This window comes from Melitaea cinxia, chromosome 27 (assembly GCF_905220565.1).
Source record: "Melitaea cinxia chromosome 27, ilMelCinx1.1, whole genome shotgun sequence".
Classification (NCBI taxonomy): Eukaryota; Metazoa; Arthropoda; class Insecta; order Lepidoptera; family Nymphalidae; genus Melitaea; species Melitaea cinxia.
In genome coordinates, this window is record NC_059420.1 from 7571083 (window position 1) to 7592544 (window position 21462).

Below are 21462 nucleotides of genomic sequence, written 5' to 3' on the forward strand. Positions count from 1 at the left end.
CCGAAATCGGACGAATACATAAGCAGCTGTTTATGAGGATATTAAGTCGCAAACTTATGTTTCTTATTTCAGTTATCATAAACCTATAGTTTCAATGATAAATATTCCTGAATAACATACAGCTACTGTAAGATAATAAAACCCACATGTATTGTAAAATAATAAAAATATTTTAAACAATATTAACTTTTTATTTATTTAATAAAAGAAAAAATTTGTTTTCTTATCGGTCACCACGCTCAAAAAGTGTAACTTGAATTAATATCAAAGAAAAAGAAATACTGCATAAATAAAATAAATAAATAATTATAATTGCATTAGTTGATACAAAATGCTATGCAATAGCTTTACCGCAGCAGTCCCCGAGTGCCACGTCTTTTTATTTATTTATTTAAGCATATAAACACATTAGGTATGCAGTAAGGTCCTTAATACATATATCAGTTTTATACAGTAACTAGCATGCATAACATTCAATTTTTTTTTCAGCTCAATCAATCAACAAATTCAATTATAATAATAATATACATTTCTAGTACATTTGTAATCATTAATAACTTTATATATAAATAGATAACAATAAAAGACTTGATAGAGATAATTACTGTTTAATTTTAACTGATTGAATAATTTAGGCTTGATGTGCTCTTCGAGACGATGGGAAGACACCACAAGGACAAACGTCCAAACCAGAAAGATATATTTGTTCCAATACAAAAATATATATCGAGTGGAAATTGAATCCGCAAACCGTACATAACGCATGCATTACACCAGAGCGGTTGTTAATATATAACAGGAGTTCCCAAACTTATTTTGTCTACCGCCCACTAAGAGAATAAACTATTTTATAGTGCCCCCTTTGAGCAATCTTTTAATGAATATTAGTTGATGTTCACAAGTTGTAATCGAGTCCTTATAGATTAAATGACAAATCGCTCCCCAAACCTCTACACAACGCCACCATTTTTTTTCCTAGGTCTCTCACCGCCCTCCATTAGTACTGCAGCGCCCACAAGGACCGTTATTGCCCACTTTGGGAAACACTGATATATAAATGTGCCGGTGCAGCGGTGATTCGTGTGTTCTGTGACATTTAACTGTAACATTTATTTATTTTAAAAATTGTAATAATTAAACTAACATAGTATGTAAGAAATATTGTTTACTAACCAAAATGAGTCACTGGTCACTTTAATAAAGAATATTATTATTATTATAAATATACTAGCGGACCCGGCAGACGTTGTCTAAACTACCCTATCTCCCAAGTTGAACAAAATTACAGATGCTTACAAAATTTGATAAAAATTGGTTCAGTAGTTTCGGAGTTTATCGCTAACATACATCGTGACACGAAATTTTTATATATATAGATGACTTCTAATACGTGTCCTGAACAAGATATTCGTAAATAATGTCGAAATATCGAGAGCCACAAAATAAAATTAAAAAAAAAATGGCGAATATCCCGTTTTAAATCATTTTAATAATTTGTTTAAAGGGGGTATTTATGAAATCTATCAGTATTTTAAAACCCCAAAATAGAAAGTCAAGTAATCTATATAAATAAAAATAATTGTTTTCTTGCAAACGAAAAAAAAACCGACTTCAGTTACATCAACTAGTAATACAACGTAGACGAAACAAGTAAATACGCGTTATTAGAAATAGCTAAAAAGTACTCTTCAAGTCTCGATAAAAAAAGAATCATCAAAATCGGCACACCCAGTAAACAGTTTTGAGGTAACGCACATAAACAAAAACAGTTAAATTGAGAACTGCTTATTATCATATTTTTTTATATCATATTGCTTGTTATATATAACTATCTGTCAATTTTTTATCAACTGTTTGTACACTTCCTTACCGCTTCTCTTTTTCTACATTCAAGATATATAAATAAATATCATATAACATACACACACGGTCGTCTGTTCCTATGATAAGCAACTTAATGCTTGTTACAGGTAACAGACGACTTTTATAACTATATTTTTTTAAATATACATAGAAATAATACATATATAAATATATAAATACAAATATTACACCCAAACTAAGGCGGGTATCGAACCCGCAACCTACGGAATAGAAAGCACTACAAACTGTTTTAACGGGTTAGTCAAGATGTAGGTGTATGATAATTGTAAAGTTCATATAAAAGTTATTATATTTTAGTGTATGGAGTAAAAAACCGTTTTAATTATAGCGCGGTAAGTCTTTAGATTAAGGGCCGTCGAATGATCTAAGCTCAAAATTTTACCGTTTATCAACATAATTTCGTTACAAAAAAGTAAATAAAAAAAAAGTATATATATTACAAAAAATAATAATAATAAGTTTTCACTGAGGTAGGGCACAGCAGGAATTTCCTGCTCAAAATATGGAGCAGCCCGACTGGGGTAGTACCTCGACCTTACAGAAGATCACAGCTAAATAATACTGTTTTCAAGCAGTATTGTGTTCCTGTTGGTGAGTAAGGTGACCAGAGCTCCTGGGGGGTAGGGGGTGTGGTCAGCAACACAGAAATGCTTCTGGTGTTGCAGGCGTCTATAAGCTACGGTCATCGCTTACCATCAGGTGAGCCGTACGCTTGTTTGCCGACCTAGTGACATAAAAAAAAAGTAACCTTAACCTATCTAACTTCAAAATTAGACCGTTTTCGACGTAATTTCGTTACAAATAAAAATTATAACCTAACCTATCTAACTTCAAAAGGACGCAATTTTGATATTAGGGAAATGTGAAATTTAAAGAATTTTCTAAGAAAATTACAAAAAAAAAAAACTCACGTGATTGGTAGTTAAAAAGGAAGACTTGAAAAAAACGACACATAGGAAAGCAAACTTTATTTAACAACACAAAATACACCACAAAAGTTTTTTCCTCTTTATTCGGATTTTATAAAATAAAAAACTAGGGACAATTAAGCAAACATTAAATCCAAGGCTCCCAGCCAGATCTCGTGACGCTAAGAATCCTAGGTTCCGTACATTGACGCAGAAGACTTGATACCTGTAAATATATAAATATAAATAAACGCCTAACACTCAACCCCACCCCCCCCGGGACCCCACCAGGACTTTCTCCTGTGTCCGGAAACGGAAACTCATAACACACAAGCACAAACTCCCAGAACACGGCAAAAATCTGTACTTTTTTTATATACAACTAGGTCGGCAAACAACAAGCGATTACCGTAGCCTATAGACGCCTGCGATATCAGAAGCATCGCTATGTTGCTGATCCTACCCCCCCATCCCCCCCCCCCCCCCCAGGAGCTTTGGTCACCTTATTCACCATAGGTACACAACACTCCTTGAAAGCAGTATTATTTAGCTGTGGTCTTCTGTAAGGCCAATACAAATGTATGGTATGAGCGAATCCCCCGTGGTACATACATCCGCCTTAATGCCATTCGATTCCCGCTCAAGACTGATAATTATCCATTATATTGTAATTAAATTATGTTTTAGGCGCCTAATCTCAAGACAAAATCATAATAATTATCAATTCTATTCAATTTACTACATTTTCTATAAAGTTTTATCAAAATCCGTCTAATTACCTGCTCCTCAACTGTATAAATATCCTTTTCATCAAAATCGGCAAACACATCTTTCAATAATTGAACATATTTCTCCTTGTACTGCTGATCCGATTTTGATATAACGTCAATAGTTACGAGATGGGATAAAGACGTTCCTTCGATCAAACTTGTTATGTATGGTAGCTGAAAAATATATGAGATCAAAATAATTTTAAGCAAATCATATTAACACACACACGGTCGTCTGTTCCTATGGTAAGCAACTTAATGCTTGTGTTATAGGTAACAGCCGACTGTAATAGATATTTTTTTGTAATTAATATAAATAATATATATATATACTAGCTGACCCCGTAAAGGTTTATTTGCCATATATGTTAATAACCCGCTTAATCCCCCCCCCCCTTATAACTTAGGGGTATGAAAATAGATGTTGGCCGATTCTCAGACCTACCCGATATGCCCACAAAATTTTATTAAAATCGGTCGAGCCGTTTCGGAGGAGTTCAATGTTTAACACCATGACACGAGAATTTTATACATTAGAGAATATATATGACGTCAAGACTAAACCGGGAATCAAACACACAATCCCCGGAGCAGAAAGCAAGATGAGTACAAACTGTGCCAACGGGCTAGTCGAATCGGATGAGGGTGTGACGATTTTGATGGTAAGTACCTTTTCCATGTAATTCTCTCTCATCCATTTAAAGACAACAGTAATCGAGGGTAGAATGTGTTTGGATGATTCTCGTAACGACAGCGTCGTACTTTGCAGGCGACTTTCTAATACTGAAACAATACGGACATTTCAATTATCATTGGCGGTTTATTGAAGTTAAACTTCTTAACGCACGCTCGACTTGGGGAGTAAGCTGGTGAATGCGTGACGAGAGCGTTACGAAAAGTGTGATCGGGCGAGGCGAACGGAAGTTGAAAGAGAGATATAAGTTAGTGACTCTCTATTTTATGCAACATGTTACTAATTTTGTACTAAAACACAGTTAATATATTATTTTCAAAAGAGTAACCGCAGAGTTTCTTGCCGATTCTTCTCTGCAGAATGTACATTCCGAATCGGTGGTAGCTTTACTTCTACAAATATAATAATTTAGTTTTAAAGTTTTGACGTGACAACGTCTTATAAATTGGTTTGCCGGGTGACACTTCAAGAAACTGCGTTACGCTCCGCTCACGTTATGCGCTCACAATGAGAGCGAGTGAGAGGCACGCGTCCCTTCCACTCGGGCATGGTTAGCCCGCCTAAGAGCGAGAGAGACAGACATAAAAAGTGAATGAAATTCAGTGCGAGATTCTTTGTATAAATTAATGTTTTAAATATAATTCTTTGTATAAATAAATGTTTTAAATTGTTACTATTATTTCATCCTTCTTCCTACTATACGAATGAATATTCACATTAAAATTATTTTACCACTCAAAGTCGTTGTCACGTAAAACTTTCGCCCGTATACCGACTTTACAGGCAACCAATTTTTTAATTTGTAAAATGACGATTCGAAAGTGCTCTTGGAGCCTATTTGAATAAAGCTGTTTTCGATTTTGATTTAGTGAAGATAGAAAAAGAGAGACCTTTTGAGAGAGTTTCGTATATTACTGTAGAAGCTAAAGAAGTTTTACTTCTGTCGTGTGTACAAGTTCTTATTTTTATTATTTTAGCTAATTCAAAAATAATTTATCGTACTCTGAGTATCGCAGACGGCTAGTATATTCCTTGTGAGACGAGCGGGCGGAAGTTCGTTAGCGCCGTATTTCAAAATGGCGTCCAGGTCCACCGGAAGTGCGCGGCCATCTTGCAAGTTGTACATTATATTCTCCAAGTGTCGATCGCCTACGCCTGCAAAAGTTTTTTTTTATAATTATTTTAATTATCAGACGCGGTCATATCTAACGTTCGAGCTTAAATAAACAATTTATGTTTGCATAAGAGCATTAGTAGGTTAATAAGTAATAAAAAAAATAGTTGAAAGTAACAATATATACTAGCTGACTCGGCAAACGCTGTCTTGCCGCTAAACGCTATTTAAAAGTAGGGGTTGGTGGTAGAAGGGTGAAAATTATGAAACTGAAACTAGCAGCTAGCAGCTAGCAGCCAAAATTAAATGACAGTGAAACTAGAAGCCACGCTTTATATCTCTTAAAAAAGCAACAGATTAAGTTGTAACTGTACAGAAATTAGTGACGTTATATCATCTCGCTATGAAAAAGATCTAAAGGGTAAATTCCACCCCTTCTATTTTTTATATTTAAAAACCCAAACAGGGAGGTTAATTCGATATAAAAGCAAAAAATCTATGTCTTTAGGCATGAAATAAGGTTAAGATTTAAATCAAAGGTCGTTTAGAATATTTAAAAAAATTAGAAAAAAAGGTAAAAAAATAAATAATCCACTTTGATTATTTTTTTAATATTGCAATTTCCCTAAGGAGGCAATTATATTGTATTTGTGAAAGTAATCATATCTCTGCTCGTGGACACTACATTTTGTTGTAACTTCGTAGAAACCTTTCTATTACTGTCTAGAAACGATGATAAAAATATCAAAAGGGATACTCAATCCCTTCTATTTTTTTTTATTTTTTTTTCTCTAAGACAATGCCTATATACTACTTCTTCAAATGTCTATATCTCTGCTCGTGGACACTACATTTTGTTGTAACTACGTAGAAACCTTTATATTACTATCTAGAAACGATGATAAAAATTTCAAAAGGGATACTCAATCCCTTCTATTTTTTTTTATTTTTTTTTTTCTCTTAAGACAATGCCTATATACTACTTCTTCAAATGTCTATATCTCTACTCGTGGACACTACATTTTGTAGTAACTTCGTAGAAACCTTTCAATTACTGTCTAGAAACAACGATAAAAATTTCAAAAGGGATACTCAATCCCTTCTATTTTTTTTATTTTTTTTTTCTCTAAGACAATGCCTATATACTACTTTTTCAAATGTCTATATCTCTGCTCGTGGACACTACATTTTGTTGTAACTTCGTAGAAACCTTTCTATTACTGTCTAGAAACGATGATAAAAAATTCAAAAGGGATACTCAATCCCTTCTATTTTTTTTTTATTTTTTTTTTTTCTCTAAGACAATGCCTATATACTACTTCTTCAAATGTCTATATCTCTGCTCGTGGACACTACATTTTGTTGTAACTTCGTAGAAACCTTTATATTACTATCTAGAAATGATGATAAAAATTTCAAAAGGGATACTCAACCCCTTCTATTTTTTTTAATTTTTTTTTTCTCTAAGACAACACCTATGTACCATTTCTTCAAATGTCTATATCTCTGCTCGTGGATACTACATTTTGTTGTAACTTCGCAGAAACCTTTCTGTTACTGTCTAGAAAGATAAAAATTTCAAAAGAGATACTCAATCCCTTCTATTTTTTTTATTTAATTTTTTTTTTCTCTAAGACAACGCCTATGTACCATTTCTTCAAATGTCTATATCTCTGCTCGTGGACACTACATTTTGTTGTAACTTCGCAGAAACCTTTCTGTTACTGTCTAAAAACGATGATAAAAAATTCAAAAGGGATACTCAATCCCTTCTATTTTTTTTTATTTTTTTTTTTCTCTAAGACAATGCCTATATACTACTTCTTCAAATGTCTATATCTCTGCTCGTGGACACTACATTTTGTTGTAACTTCGTAGAAACCTTTATATTACTATCTAGAAATGATGATAAAAATTTCAAAAGGGATACTCAACCCCTTCTATTTTTTTTAATTTTTTTTTCTCTAATACAACACCTATGTACCATTTCTTCAAATGTCTATATCTCTGCTCGTGGACACTACATTTTGTTGTAACTTCGCAGAAACCTTTCTGTTACTGTCTAGAAACGATGATAAAAATTTCAAAAGGGATACTCAATCCCTTCTATTTTTTTTTTATTTTTTTTTTTCTCTAAGACAACGCCTATGTACCATTTCTTCAAATGTCTATATCTCTGCTCGTGGACACTACATTTTGTTGTAACTTCGCAGAAATTTTTCTGTTACTGTCTAGAAACGATGATAAAAAATTCAAAAGGGATACTCAATCCCTTCTATTTTTTTTTTATTTTTTTTTTTCTCTAAGACTATGCCTATATACTACTTTTTCAAATGTCTATATCTCTGCTCGTAGACACTACATTTTGTTGTAACTTCGCAGAAACCTTTCTGTTACTGTCTAGAAACGATGATAAAAAATTCAAAAGGGATACTCAATCCCTTCTATTTTTTTTTATTTTTTTTTTTTCTCTTAAGACAATGCCTATATACTACTTCTTCAAATGTCTATATCTCTACTCGTGGACACTACATTTTGTAGTAACTTCGTAGAAACCTTTCAATTACTGTCTAGAAACAACGATAAAAATTTCAAAAGGGATACTCAATCCCTTCTATTTTTTTTATTTTTTTTTTTTCTCTAAGACAATGCCTATATACTACTTTTTCAAATGTCTATATCTCTGCTCGTGGATACTACATTTTGTTGTAACTTCGCAGAAACCTTTCTGTTACTGTCTAGAAAGATAAAAATTTCAAAAGAGATACTCAATCCCTTCTATTTTTTTTATTTAATTTTTTTTTTCTCTAAGACAACGCCTATGTACCATTTCTTCAAATGTCTATATCTCTGCTCGTGGACACTACATTTTGTTGTAACTTCGCAGAAACCTTTCTGTTACTGTCTAAAAACGATGATAAAAAATTCAAAAGGGATACTCAATCCCTTCTATTTTTTTTTATTTTTTTTTTTCTCTAAGACAATGCCTATATACTACTTCTTCAAATGTCTATATCTCTGCTCGTGGACACTACATTTTGTTGTAACTTCGTAGAAACCTTTATATTACTATCTAGAAATGATGATAAAAATTTCAAAAGGGATACTCAACCCCTTCTATTTTTTTTAATTTTTTTTTTTCTCTAATACAACACCTATGTACCATTTCTTCAAATGTCTATATCTCTGCTCGTGGACACTACATTTTGTTGTAACTTCGCAGAAACCTTTCTGTTACTGTCTAGAAACGATGATAAAAATTTCAAAAGGGATACTCAATCCCTTCTATTTTTTTTTTATTTTTTTTTTTCTCTAAGACAACGCCTATGTACCATTTCTTCAAATGTCTATATCTCTGCTCGTGGACACTACATTTTGTTGTAACTTCGCAGAAACCTTTCTGTTACTGTCTAGAAACGATGATAAAAAATTCAAAAGGGATACTCAATCCCTTCTATTTTTTTTTTATTTTTTTTTTCTCTAAGACTATGCCTATATACTACTTTTTCAAATGTCTATATCTCTGCTCGTAGACACTACATTTTGTTGTAACTTCGCAGAAACCTTTCTGTTACTGTCTAGAAACGATGATAAAAAATTCAAAAGGGATACTCAATCCCTTCTATTTTTTTTTATTTTTTTTTCTCTAAGACAATGCCTATATACTACTTTTTCAAATGTCTATATCTCTGCTCGTGGACACTACATTTTGTTGTAACTTCGTAGAAACCTTTATGTTACTGTCTAGAAACAACGATAAAAATTTCAAAAGGGATACTCAATCCCTTCTATTTTTTTTTTATTTTTTTTTTTTTTCTCTAAGACAACGCCTATGTACCATTTCTTCAAATGTCTATATCTCTGCTCGTGGACACTACATTTTGTTGTAACTTCGCAGAAACCTTTCTGTTACTGTCTAGAAACGATGATAAAAATTTCAAAAGGGATACTCAATCCCTTCTATTTTTTTTTTATTTTTTTTTTCTCTAAGACAACGCCTATGTACCATTTCTTCAAATGTCTATATCTCTGCTCGTGGACACTACATTTTGTTGTAACTTCGCAGAAACCTTTCTGTTACTGTCTAGAAACGATGATAAAAATTTCAAAAGGGATACTCAATCCCTTCTATTTTTTTTTATTTTTTTTTTCTCTAAGACAACGCCTATGTACCATTTCTTCAAATGTCTATATCTCTGCTCGTGGACACTACATTTTGTTGTAACTTCGCAGAAACCTTTCTGTTACTGTCTAGAAACGATGATAAAAATATCAAAAGGGATACTCAATCCCTTCTATTTTTTTTTATTTTTTTTTTTCTCTAAGACTATGCCTATATACTACTTTTTCAAATGTCTATATCTCTGCTCGTGGACACTACATTTTGTTGTTACTTCGCAGAAACCTTTCTGTTACTGTCTAGAAACGATGATAAAAATTTCAAAAGGGATACTCAATCCCTTCTATTTTTTTTTTATTTTTTTTTCTCTAAGACAACGCCTATGTACCATTTCTTCAAATGTCTATATCTCTGCTCGTGGACACTACATTTTGTTGTAACTTCGCAGAAACCTTTCTGTTACTGTCTAGAAACGATGATAAAAATTTCAAAAGGGATACTCAATCCCTTCTATTTTTTTTTTTCTCTAAGACAATGCCTATGTACCATTTCTTCAAATGTCTATATCTCTGCTCGTGGACACTACATTTTGTTGTAACTTCGCAGAAACCTTTCTGTCACTGTCTAGAAACGATGACAAAAATTTCAAAAGGGATACTCAATCCCTTCTATTTTTTTTAAATTTTTTTTCCTCTAAGACAACGCCTATGTACCATTTCTTCAAATGTCTATATCTCTGCTCGTGGACACTACATTTTGTTGTAACTTCGCAGAAACCTTTCTATTACTGTCTAGAAACGATGATAAAAATTTCAAAAGGGATACTCAACCCCTTCTATTTTTTTTTTCTCTAGTTACAACCCTTTTGAAATTTGTTATCATCGTTTCTCGATAGTAATATAAAGGTTTCTACGAAGTTTCAACAAAATGTAGTGTCCACGATTAGAGATATAGACATTTGAAAAAGTAGTATATAGGCATTGTCTTAGAGAAAAAAAAAATAAAAAAAAATAGAAGGGATTGAGTATCCCTTTTGAATTTTTTATCATCGTTTCTAGACAGTAACAGAAAGGTTTCTGCGAAGTTACAACAAAATGTAGTGTCCACGAGCAGAGACATAGACATTTGAAGAAATGGTACATAGACGTTGTCTTAGAGAAAAAAAATAAAAAAAAAATAGAAGGAATTGAGTATCCCTTTTGAATTTTTTATCATCGTTTCTAGACAGTAACAGAAAGGTTTCTGCGAAGTTACAACAAAATGTAGTGTCCACGAGCAGAGATATAGACATTTGAAGAAGTAGTATATAGGCATTGTCTTAGAGAAAAAAAAAATAAAAAAAAATAGAAGGGATTGAGTATCCCTTTTGAATTTTTTATCATCGTTTCTAGACAGTAACAGAAAGGTTTCTGCGAAGTTACAACAAAATGTAGTGTCCACGAGCAGAGATATAGACATTTGAAGAAATGGTACATAGGCGTTGTCTTAGAGAAAAAAATAAAATAAAAAATAAATAGAAGGGGTTGAGTATCCCTTTTGAAATTTTTATAATCGTTTCTAGATAGTAATATAAAAATTTCTACGAAGTTACACCAAAATGTAGTGTCCACGAGCAGAGATATAGACATTTGAAGAAGTAGTATATAGTCATTGTCTTAGAGAAAAAAAAAATAAAAAAAAATAGGAGGGATTGAGTATCCCTTTTGAAATTTTTATAATCGTTTCTAGATAGTAATATAAAGGTTTCTACGAAGTTACACCAAAATGTAGTGTCCACGAGCAGAGATATAGACATTTGAAGAAGTAGTATATAGTCATTGTCTTAGAGAAAAAAAAAATAAAAAGAAATAGAAGGGATTGAGTATCCGCTTTGAAAATTGTCTTATGTTTTCTTGATAGTAAAGAAAAGGTTTCTGCAAAGTTACAACAAAATGCAGTGTCTATGAGCCGAGATATGATAACTTTAATAAATTTTATTTAATCGTCTGCTTAGAAAAAATCCCAAATTAAAAAAAATTAAAGTAAATTTTTTTTTCTAATATTTCTTGGTATTTTATAAATTACCTTTGTTTTCAAATTTTGACCCTATTTTATGCTTAGTAACATTAATTTTTTAGCTTTTATATCGAATTAACCTCCTTTTTTAGTTTTTAAATTAAAAAAAAATAGAAGGGGTGGTATTTACCCTTTGGATTTTTTTCCATAGTTAGATGAACAAACGATACTAATTTGTGTAAAGTTACAAATAAATCTGTTGTTTAGAAGCAGAGATATATAGAGTGGCTGCTAGTTTCAGCGTCATTGAAAATTTAGGGTTGTACGTATTTTTCAACGCCAAATCACAACAAAATAAAAAAAAAATTCTAAAAATTAAAAAAAAAATTAGGTGTGGACTACCCTTAATATTTAGGGGATGAAAAATAGATGTTGTTCGATTCTCAGACCTACCCAATACGCACGCAAAATTTCATGAATCGGTCAAGCCGTTTCGGAGGAGTTTAACTACAAACACCGCGACACGAGAATTTTATAAAATAATAATATATATATAAGTATTATTGGTCCAGCTGTCAGTAATTATATAAGTAGCATCTCTAAGGGATCGTAGGTTACATTCCCGCCCCAAACCTGGGTGTGACATTTGTAATATTGTTAGCATCGGTCAACTGTTACCTTAAGGGTGTAAAGTTGTCATTATATAAAGTTGCCTTAGAAGCAGATCGTGTGTTTTTGTTAAATATATTTATTTTATAAATTCTATGAAACGAAAATGCGTCACGATATAGAAAAAAACATATAAACGTATAGAAGAGAATGAAATAGAATACATTAGACAGTATTTTATATTCTTGGTGAGAAAAAATTCTTTCGTCGCTGCTGTCTAGAAGTTTCACTTCTGCCGTGTATGAATTGCACACACACACACACGCACGCTTGCACGCACGCACACAAACAAACGCACGCACACACACAAACAAACACAAAAAAACACACACACAAACAAACAAACACACACACACAAACAAACAAACACACACAAACAAACACACAAACAAACAAACAAACAAACACACAAACAAACAAACAAACACACAAACAAACAAACACAAACAAACAAACACACAAACAAACACACACACACACACAATTATTATTATATAAGTGTTTATATTACCACACAAATAGCTAAACATCGTCATACTGGAAATAGCTTCGAGAAAATTCTTTTTCTTATTAATAAAATCTTGAACACAAGCGCTGTGATCTTCGATCGCTGATCTGCAAATTTTAATAAATTACACATTTAAAGATACACAAAATAAGTACACGAAATCAATGTATATATTTGTTATACAGATGTTTCGAAACATGCGTTCCTCCGTTTAGGGGCATATAAACATACCCTGCGGTCACCAACCCGCCCAGCGTGGTGACTATGGGCAATGATGGGTTCGAAATCATTTAATATTCAAAAATCGGTCGCAGCCTCCATTATTTATTTCTTACTCGATACAGATAAGAAACACAGTTATATGAGACAGATGATATACAAATTTTAATCGTCATCATCATCATAATTCCAGCCTATACAGTCCACTGCTGGACATAGGCCTCCACAAGTTCGCGCCGATAATGGTGTGAACTCATGTGTTCTGCCCATAGTCACCACGCTGGGCAGGCGGGTTGGTGACCGCAGTACTGGCTTTGTCGCACCGAAGACGCTGCTGCCCGTCTTCGGCCTGTGTCTTTCAAAGCCGGCAGTTGGATGGTTATCCCGCCATCGGTTGGCTAAACAGTAAAAGGTGAAAGCACAATATTCTTAAGTCATAGTTATGTCTGTCGTGGTCTGGGCGTGCTTGTGTGTTGTGTGGGTTTTTGGACCCCTGAGAAAAATCTGGAGAAAAATCCTAGCGGAGACCGTTGAGTGTTACACGTTCATCTGATTTGAATAAAAATCATAACGAAAAGTATAACCCCACCTGAGCATATAAGCGGGAACCCTCTGGCACAGTGCTTGGAAGTGTCGCAGCGACACGGCGGGGGACAGGATCAGATTGCTGTCCTTACTGCGGGCTCGAGTCATTGTATCCACGGCGGCTGAAAAATACGCTCCCGTAACTTGAGGAGTAAGCTGGCGAATGCGTGAGAGCGTTACGAAAAGTGTGATCGGGAGAGACGAACGAAATTTGAGAGGGAGATATAAGTTAGTGAATATAAAAACAGAGAGGGTTACGTTTCGTAAGTTTTACTTCAGTTGCATGATCTAAGGCATATTCGTTTTTAGGGTCCCGTACATCAAAAGGGAAAAACGGAACCCTTAAAGGATCACTTTGTTGTCCGTCTGTCTGACAAGAACCTTTTGCTCAGTAACGCGTGGAGGTATCAAGCTGAAATTCATATCAAATACTTAAATCTACTGTCCCTTGGAGCATGAAAAAATCAAACTTCTAAGGCAACGAAATCAAAGGATACACGCCCTTTATGCTGCAAATAAGGGCATAATTAAGCCACTAGCAAGGGAATCAAAACCTGGTACTTCCCGTGAACTCGGAATTTTGAAATTTGGTACGATGTAACGTCTTATAAGCACAGATAATGGCAAAATTTCGAAAAGCATAAATATTTAGTTACATCATAGAATAAAAAATTTTTTAATATTTTTTTTTTATACGGAACCCTCGGTGCGCGAGTCCGACTCGCACTTGGCCGTTTTTTTTATCATTGATAACCTAAAGAATAATTTTAAAAGGTATTTAAATACCATCAATAGGATTTTTCTCGAAGATCAAGGTTCTGAATCTCTCATGGTGTTCTAGGTACTGGATAAGGGCGCTGTCCTCGCTTAGTTGAGTTACCTGGAACCAAATTGGTGCTAATTGAGCAGCTGATAGTTTATGATTAGGAATAACCTATTTATTTATTTATTTCTAGCAATCTTCCATATATATACTATCCATCAACCCGCAGTGGAACAGCGTGGTGGATATAACTCCGATCCATATGCATATGCCCAGCTGTGGGATATTAGAGGCTGAAACAGTTACATAGACATACTAGCTGACCCCGCAAACGTTATTTTGCCATATATGTTATTAACCCCCTTAACCTCATCCCCCCCTTTTTAACTTAGGGATATGAAAAATAGATGTTCGATTCTCAGACCTACCCAATATGCAAACAGAATTTCATGAGAATCGGTCAAGCCGTTTCGAAGGAGTTTAACTACAAACACCGCGACACGAGAATTTTATATATTAGATAACTCACATTATACACAGTGCTTCCTGGCTGCACTATGGCAAGTAAGCGCACCGCGGCGCAGTGGGTTCGAGTCCGCTCGCCGCGTTTTACGATGTACCGGCGGGAGCTACCATCGGAAAGACGGACACACAGCACTGCCGGACGACGGATAGAGTCCACAAACAACGGCACCTGGGGAACATATGCAGAGTTATACAGATTTATTGAGGTGGGGCGCAGTTAGAAATATCCTGCTCAAAATCTGGAGCAGCCCGACTGGGGAAGTACCTCAACCTTACAGAAGATCACAACTAACTAATACTGCTTTTAAGCAGTGTTGTATTACTGTTGGTGAGTGAGGTGACCAGAGTTCCTGGGGGGATTGGGGGGTAGGGTCAGCAACACAGCGATGCTTCTAGTGTTGCAGGCGTCTATAGGCTACGGTAATCGCTTACCATCAGGAGAACCGTACCATTGTTTGCCACCTTTATTCCATAAAAAAATAACTCAACAAAATACATACCTTTTCCTCGAATTTGAACACACTGACACCGGACTTCAGGCCCAGGAGCTTGTTCAATGACTCGTCGGCTATCTCTTTCCCGCATAGAGCGGGACACACGTGGGAGAGAGAGACGGAAGACCTCGTTTCCATCGGCTGAGATAGTATGCTTGATAGGATGCGCTTCTTTGTTTCTTTGTCTGTTGAATCTGTTGAATATAATGGAATAAGTCACAATTTCTGTAAAAGGTTGATCTTGGACGGATATAAAACAATTGTGGTGAGGATATATTTATTGAGGATAGATATGAGATTTGACAAATTAATTAAAACGTGCCGATCGCAGCGACGGTTACTAGACGACTACAATAACGACTTATAATATACCTTACACTATTATTTATAATATTACCAACATACATAAAAACGTTACAGATTACTTATACATGGTTCACAGACAATATTGCGTCGCTTACAATTTCTTTTCTAGTACTAAGGTGGCAAACGATATTCTCACGCGTTTGAAATTTCACAAGACAAGACCATGTCTGTGGAGTCAGTAATACTTATTCTGTGCTAGTTTGGCACTCTTGGAAGCCATTAATCTGAATGAAATGAAATAAATCCGGATTCAAAATCGACCAGCAATACATTTTATATATACATCATATATTGACAGACAGACGGACAACAAAGTGATCCTATAAGGGTTTCGTTTTTTCCTTTTGAGATACGGAACCCTAAAAAAGAATCATCGAAATCGATCCACCTACTCCTCCTTATTTTGATGTCGGTTAATAACTAAACTCACCGAAAACGGCGATGTCGTAAAGGTCGTCTTTGTATTTTTCCAGAACTATGTAATCAGTTCCAGCGTATGGATTCTCGAAGATGTTCTCCTTTAATTCTGCGAATATGTTCGTCCATTGCGTTTTATCTGTTAAAAAACATTAATCTTTATTCAGACCTTACACAAATATATAAATAAATATATTAATACACACACGGTCGTCTGTTCCTAAAGTAAGCAACTTAATGCTTGTGTTATAGGTGATAGATGATTGATATACATACATAGTTTTTGATGTATATATACATATAAATAAATACACAATACACACAGACTCGTGTCGGGAATCAAACCCATAACCGCTATAGCAGATGGCAAGATCACTCCAAACTTTCACTCACTCAAAACACAGGCCCAGAAGGTCAGACCACGACATAAGTCTAATAAATCTATACATATAATAAAATGGTAGGAAAGTCAAAACTGTACATTGAATATATTTTTAAAACGAATACTTGGGGTGTGATCTACAATCGATACCGAAAAATATAGTTTTTAGAATTTTTGTCTGTTTGTCTGTATGTATGTCCGGGTTAAACTCAAAAAGTACTGCATGGATTCACTTCAAATTTGGCACGACTTCTGCGCACGGCTTCGTCCGCGTTGAACAGTTTCTTTGGGCTAGCTGGGGAAACTCTCAAAAGTAAAACAAACCCCAATTTTGAAACATTCTTCATTAGTGCTCCGCTCCTATTGGTCTTAACATGATAATATATAGCCTTCTTCGATAAATGGGTTATCTAACACTGAAAGAATTTTTCAAATCGGACCAGTAGTTCCTGAGATTAGCACGTTCAAACAAACAAACAAACTCTTCAGCTTTATAATATTAATATAGATATAATAAGAAGATGGTCATTTTAAAGCCTATGAATGTATAATTTCAAAAACACTATTAACTTATTGAATCACAAACGAGTGTGCTTTAGACCACACGACATCACAAGTTCCATTTGCCTCGCCCGATCACACTTTTCGTCACACTCGTCACGCATTCACTGCCGAAGTCGAGCGTGTTAAATTACCATGTAAAACTTTCAACGCCTTCGAACAGTACTGCAACAACAAGTGCCCAGCGTCACCGACTAAATTGAGACACATCTTGTACTTCAAGGTACTCTCATCTCGTTTCAAATATCTCACAGTCTCGTGATCTTCGTGTTTCTTGAAGAGATCGAGTCTAGTTTTCAAAATGTCTAACGATATTGTGTTTACGTTCTTTATGATTGGTTGTAGCTGGAACAAAATAAATGAAAAAAGTTTAAAATCAACTTTGTCTTTTTTTAACTGACTTCAAAAAAGGATATATAATATATATAGATAATATATTTATGTATGTTCGGGGATAACTCCATCGTTTATGAACCGATTTTGATAATTATTTTTTTTGTTGGAAAGAAGATATCTTAAGTGTAGAAATAAATTTTAAACACATTTTAATATCCAGTTTTACTTCAACTGTATCATATTCATCGAAAAATACAATAGTTGATACACTTTTAACCGACTTCAAAAAAGAATATGATATGGAAGATGATAAGGAAACCAGAATCTAATGATGATCCCAGAGAAATCGAGGGAAACTCGAAAATCCGCATAACTTTTTACTGGGTGTACCGATTTTAATGATTTTGAATTTAATCGAAAGCCGATGTTTATCATGTGGTCACATTTAAATTTCATCGAGATCTGATTACAACTTTTGGAGTAATCTTTGATAATGCGTATTTACTTGACTATTTTTTCGTCTCCCTACATTGTATTACTTGTCGATATAATTGAAGTCGGTTTTTTTTTTTTCGTCTGCCAGCAAACACAATTATTTGAAATCGGTTCGCATTCAGACTGTAACATCAGGATATAACAACAACCGGGATCGACAGCTTAACGTGCTCTCCGAGGCATGGTGGGGAGACCAACAAGGACAGACATCCAAACCGGAAAGATACATTTGTACAAATACAAATATTCAATCCGAGCGGGAATCGAACCTGCAAACAGTCAGCCCCGCTTGTCATCATACACACCTGATAGCGATCGTTACTCATAGCAGGGAACATATCCGCCAACCCGCATTGGAGCAGCGTGGTAGATTAACCTCTGATCCTTCTCCTAATTGGAGAATGAGGCCTATGCCCAGCAGTGGGATGTTACAAGCTGAATCGTGAAATATACAAAATTACTTACAATATCAAGTAAATTTTCAGCAACTTCATCCTCCAACTCATCACCGCTGAACACCTCCAGTCTGTTGACGATGACATCCGTCGATAAGTGCTCGAGACCTAGACCTAGGCTCACAACGAGACCTAGAGTTTTGGACATGCTGTGTAGCAGATCGTTTCGTTCTGAAGTTCCTGCAAATCAAATATATATTTTAAATTGGTTTAAGCTGCGTCTTTGCCAGAAGCATAACTATACCATCCGAGGTCCATTGCTAATTCGTTGTGGAAAACATTTTTTTTTTCGCTTTAGCCTGTAATATCCCAGTACTGGGCATAGGTCTCTTTCCCCATGTAGGAGAAGGATCAGAGCTTAATCCACTACGCTGCTCCAATGCAGATATATTCCCTACTACGAGTAACGATCGCTATCAGGTGTACATGATAACAACTGGGACCAACGGCTTAACGTGGAAAACAATTGGCCCAAAGAAAAATCGTCATATTGTAACTTAATTCTAAACTTCTAACAAGACACTGAGATAGTTCAACAATTTTTACAGTTCAGGCCATGGGCCCGTGGGATTTTACTAGTACTGCCTGATATTTACGCCACTGGTCTTAGCTTTAATTATAATATGTTGTGTTTCTGTGGTGAGTGAAGTAGAGAGCTCCTGGGGGGTAGGGGGTGTGGTCAGCAACACAGAAATGCTTCTGGTGTTGCAGGCGTCTATAAGCTACGGTAATCGCTTACCATCAGGTGAGCCGTACGCTTGTTTGCCGACCTAGCGGATAGTCTAGTCTGACTTAGGAAATAAGCCGGTGAATGTATGACGAGAGCGTTACGAAAAGTGTGATCGGGCGATGCGAACGGAAGTTGATAGGTATAAGTTAGATGGAGCTAAATGAGTTTTACTTCAGCCGTGTGGTCTAAAACACGTTCTTTTTCAATTCGTATTAGTAGTAGAAATTAGAAAACAAACAAACAAACGTATATAATCAATCTATTTATGTAGATGTCTTTATGATGATGTATGTCTATTTATTGAGTTGTTTCACATTATTTTTTATAATACTGTACTGTGTGGTGTAATACTAAAGAATAGCCACCCTCTCTCTTCCCGCGGGTGTCGTAAGAGGCGACTAAGGGATAACACAGTTCCACTACCACCTTGGAACTTAAAAAGCCGACCGGTAGCGGGATAACCATCCAACTGCTGGCTTTAAAACACACAGGCCGAAGACGGGCAGCCTATGTCCAGCAGTGGACTGTATAGGCTGTAATGATGATGATGATTTTTTATAAAATTAAACTGTACACCTACACCTTCAATATATCATCTCCTTTACCCTAAGGTTGCCTAGAAAAGATTGCTTTTAAGCAATAAGGCCGCATTTGTACATTTTTTTTTCTACAAATTATTTTAATGTTGCTTATTTTATTTGTTTTGTGTACAATATAGTGTAAATAAATAAAAACAAACAAACTTATCAGCTTTATAATGTTAGTATCGACAAACCTTCAGCGGTTTCCCACAGTTGATCGTAGAACGTCAGCGCCAACGTACAGACGGACTGGAGTACTTTATTATCATATATATTATTATTATTATCACGTATTTTGTACTCGATTTCCTGCATCGCACTCTCTATGTGATCCTTGTTCAATGCTGAAATTATTAAAGATTATTTAAGTTATAATGAGGTAGGGCAACTTTATTGAGGAATTTCCTGCTCAAAATATGCAGCAGCCAGACTGGGGAAGTACCTCGACCTTACAGAAGATCACAGCTAAATAATACTGTTGTCAAGCAGTGTTGGGTTCGTGTGTGAGTAAGGTGGCCAAACTCCTGGAGAGGTGGAGGGTAGGATTGTGATGTTGCAGGCGTCTATGGACCGTTTTTATAGCGTATCATAGACCAATTCTTTTTTTTTATACGACTAGATAGGCATACATACGGTTCACACTTTACTCAAGTTGACATCGAAAGCGCTTTTGATTCGTTATTTTACAAATTAACACTGTTATTGTTTTTATATATTAATTACTAGCTTTTACACGCAGCTTCGCTCGCATTGAAGTCATTAAATAAGTAGAGATTTTTATCTTTCTTATTTTTTATTTTATTTTATTAAAAAGTATTTTATGTTACTTCTAATACCTCCGATAATGTGTGTAAAAAGTTTCATGATGATCGGTTAAGTAGTTTTCGCGTGAAAGCGTAACAAACAAAGTTACATTCGCATTTATAATATTAGTAGGGATAGTTAAATGTAAAGCTACCACCGATTCGGAATGTAGATTCTGGTGAGAAGAATCGTCAAGAAACTCCGCAGTTAATCTTTAACATACTTACATTTCAAATCCCGCCTCATTGTCAGTATGAGTTCGTTCATTCCGAGCGTATCTCCGAAACTTGAATTATCTATGAACTGAGGAGTGTATGTCACTGAAAATATACATTATAAGATTATTATTACGCGCTAAGCTTGTAATATCCCACAGCTGGGCATAGGCTATGGGTTACGGCAGCCGACAGAGCAGACAAGTATCAAAGCGACGTAGTCGAAGTCCGGTTAAAGACGAGTTATATACAGTTTACAAACCTGCAAGATTAAGTGCATTTCTCAATCCGTCACTATCGTTTTCTTCGAGCGCTATCGCTCTGAGGGCGAGCACTCTCAGACGGAACCACTTGAGAACTTCGCTCTCGTACAGATCGCTAAAATATTGACACAAACTTAAGATAGTCCCTTTTATAGATTTTTTTTATTTCTTTTTCTATTTGACCAAAATATGTTACGTAGAGTATCAAATTTACAGGTTTAACCAAAATATTCACGGAATTGCCAACGGGCTAGTCTAATAGTGCCAACGGGTTGTCCAATAGTGCCAACGGGCTAGTCAAATAGTGCCCACGGGCTAGTCAAATAGTGCCCACGGGCTAGTCAAATAGTGCCCACGGGCTAGTCAAATAGTGCCCACGGGCTAGTCAAATAGTGCCAATAGGCTAGTCAAACTGCCGAAGGGCTAGTTAAATAGTGCCAACGAACTAGTCAAATAGTGCCGACGGGGTAGTCAAATAGTAAACAGTAATGATAAAGCACTCACGTGTCAGTGGTGTTAGCTTTACAGCAGAGCAACACTTGCGAATGTAGTGCCATCTCGCTCGCTCGCACGCACCAGGACAGAGAGTGGGAGCGAGACAGGTGACTC

The 21462-nt window shown here is 35.2% G+C and overlaps 1 protein-coding gene across 1 annotated transcript; it reads right to left on the minus strand.

Annotated features, from left to right (window-relative positions):
• Positions 1–2840: 2840 nt before the first annotated feature.
• LOC123666940 (serine/threonine-protein kinase MEC1-like) lies at positions 2841–20621 on the minus strand. The gene is made up of 14 exons (XM_045600952.1): positions 20603–20621; positions 19766–19915; positions 18271–18440; positions 17109–17319; positions 16045–16170; positions 15255–15442; positions 14759–14923; positions 14253–14346; positions 13471–13588; positions 12666–12769; positions 5259–5411; positions 4233–4345; positions 3572–3736; positions 2841–3018 (listed from the first exon to the last, which is right to left on the minus strand). The coding sequence occupies exons 1-14, from the start codon at positions 20619–20621 to the stop codon at positions 2941–2943; spliced, it is 1854 nt and encodes a 617-aa protein (XP_045456908.1). The 3' UTR covers positions 2841–2940.
• Positions 20622–21462: the final 841 nt, after the last annotated feature.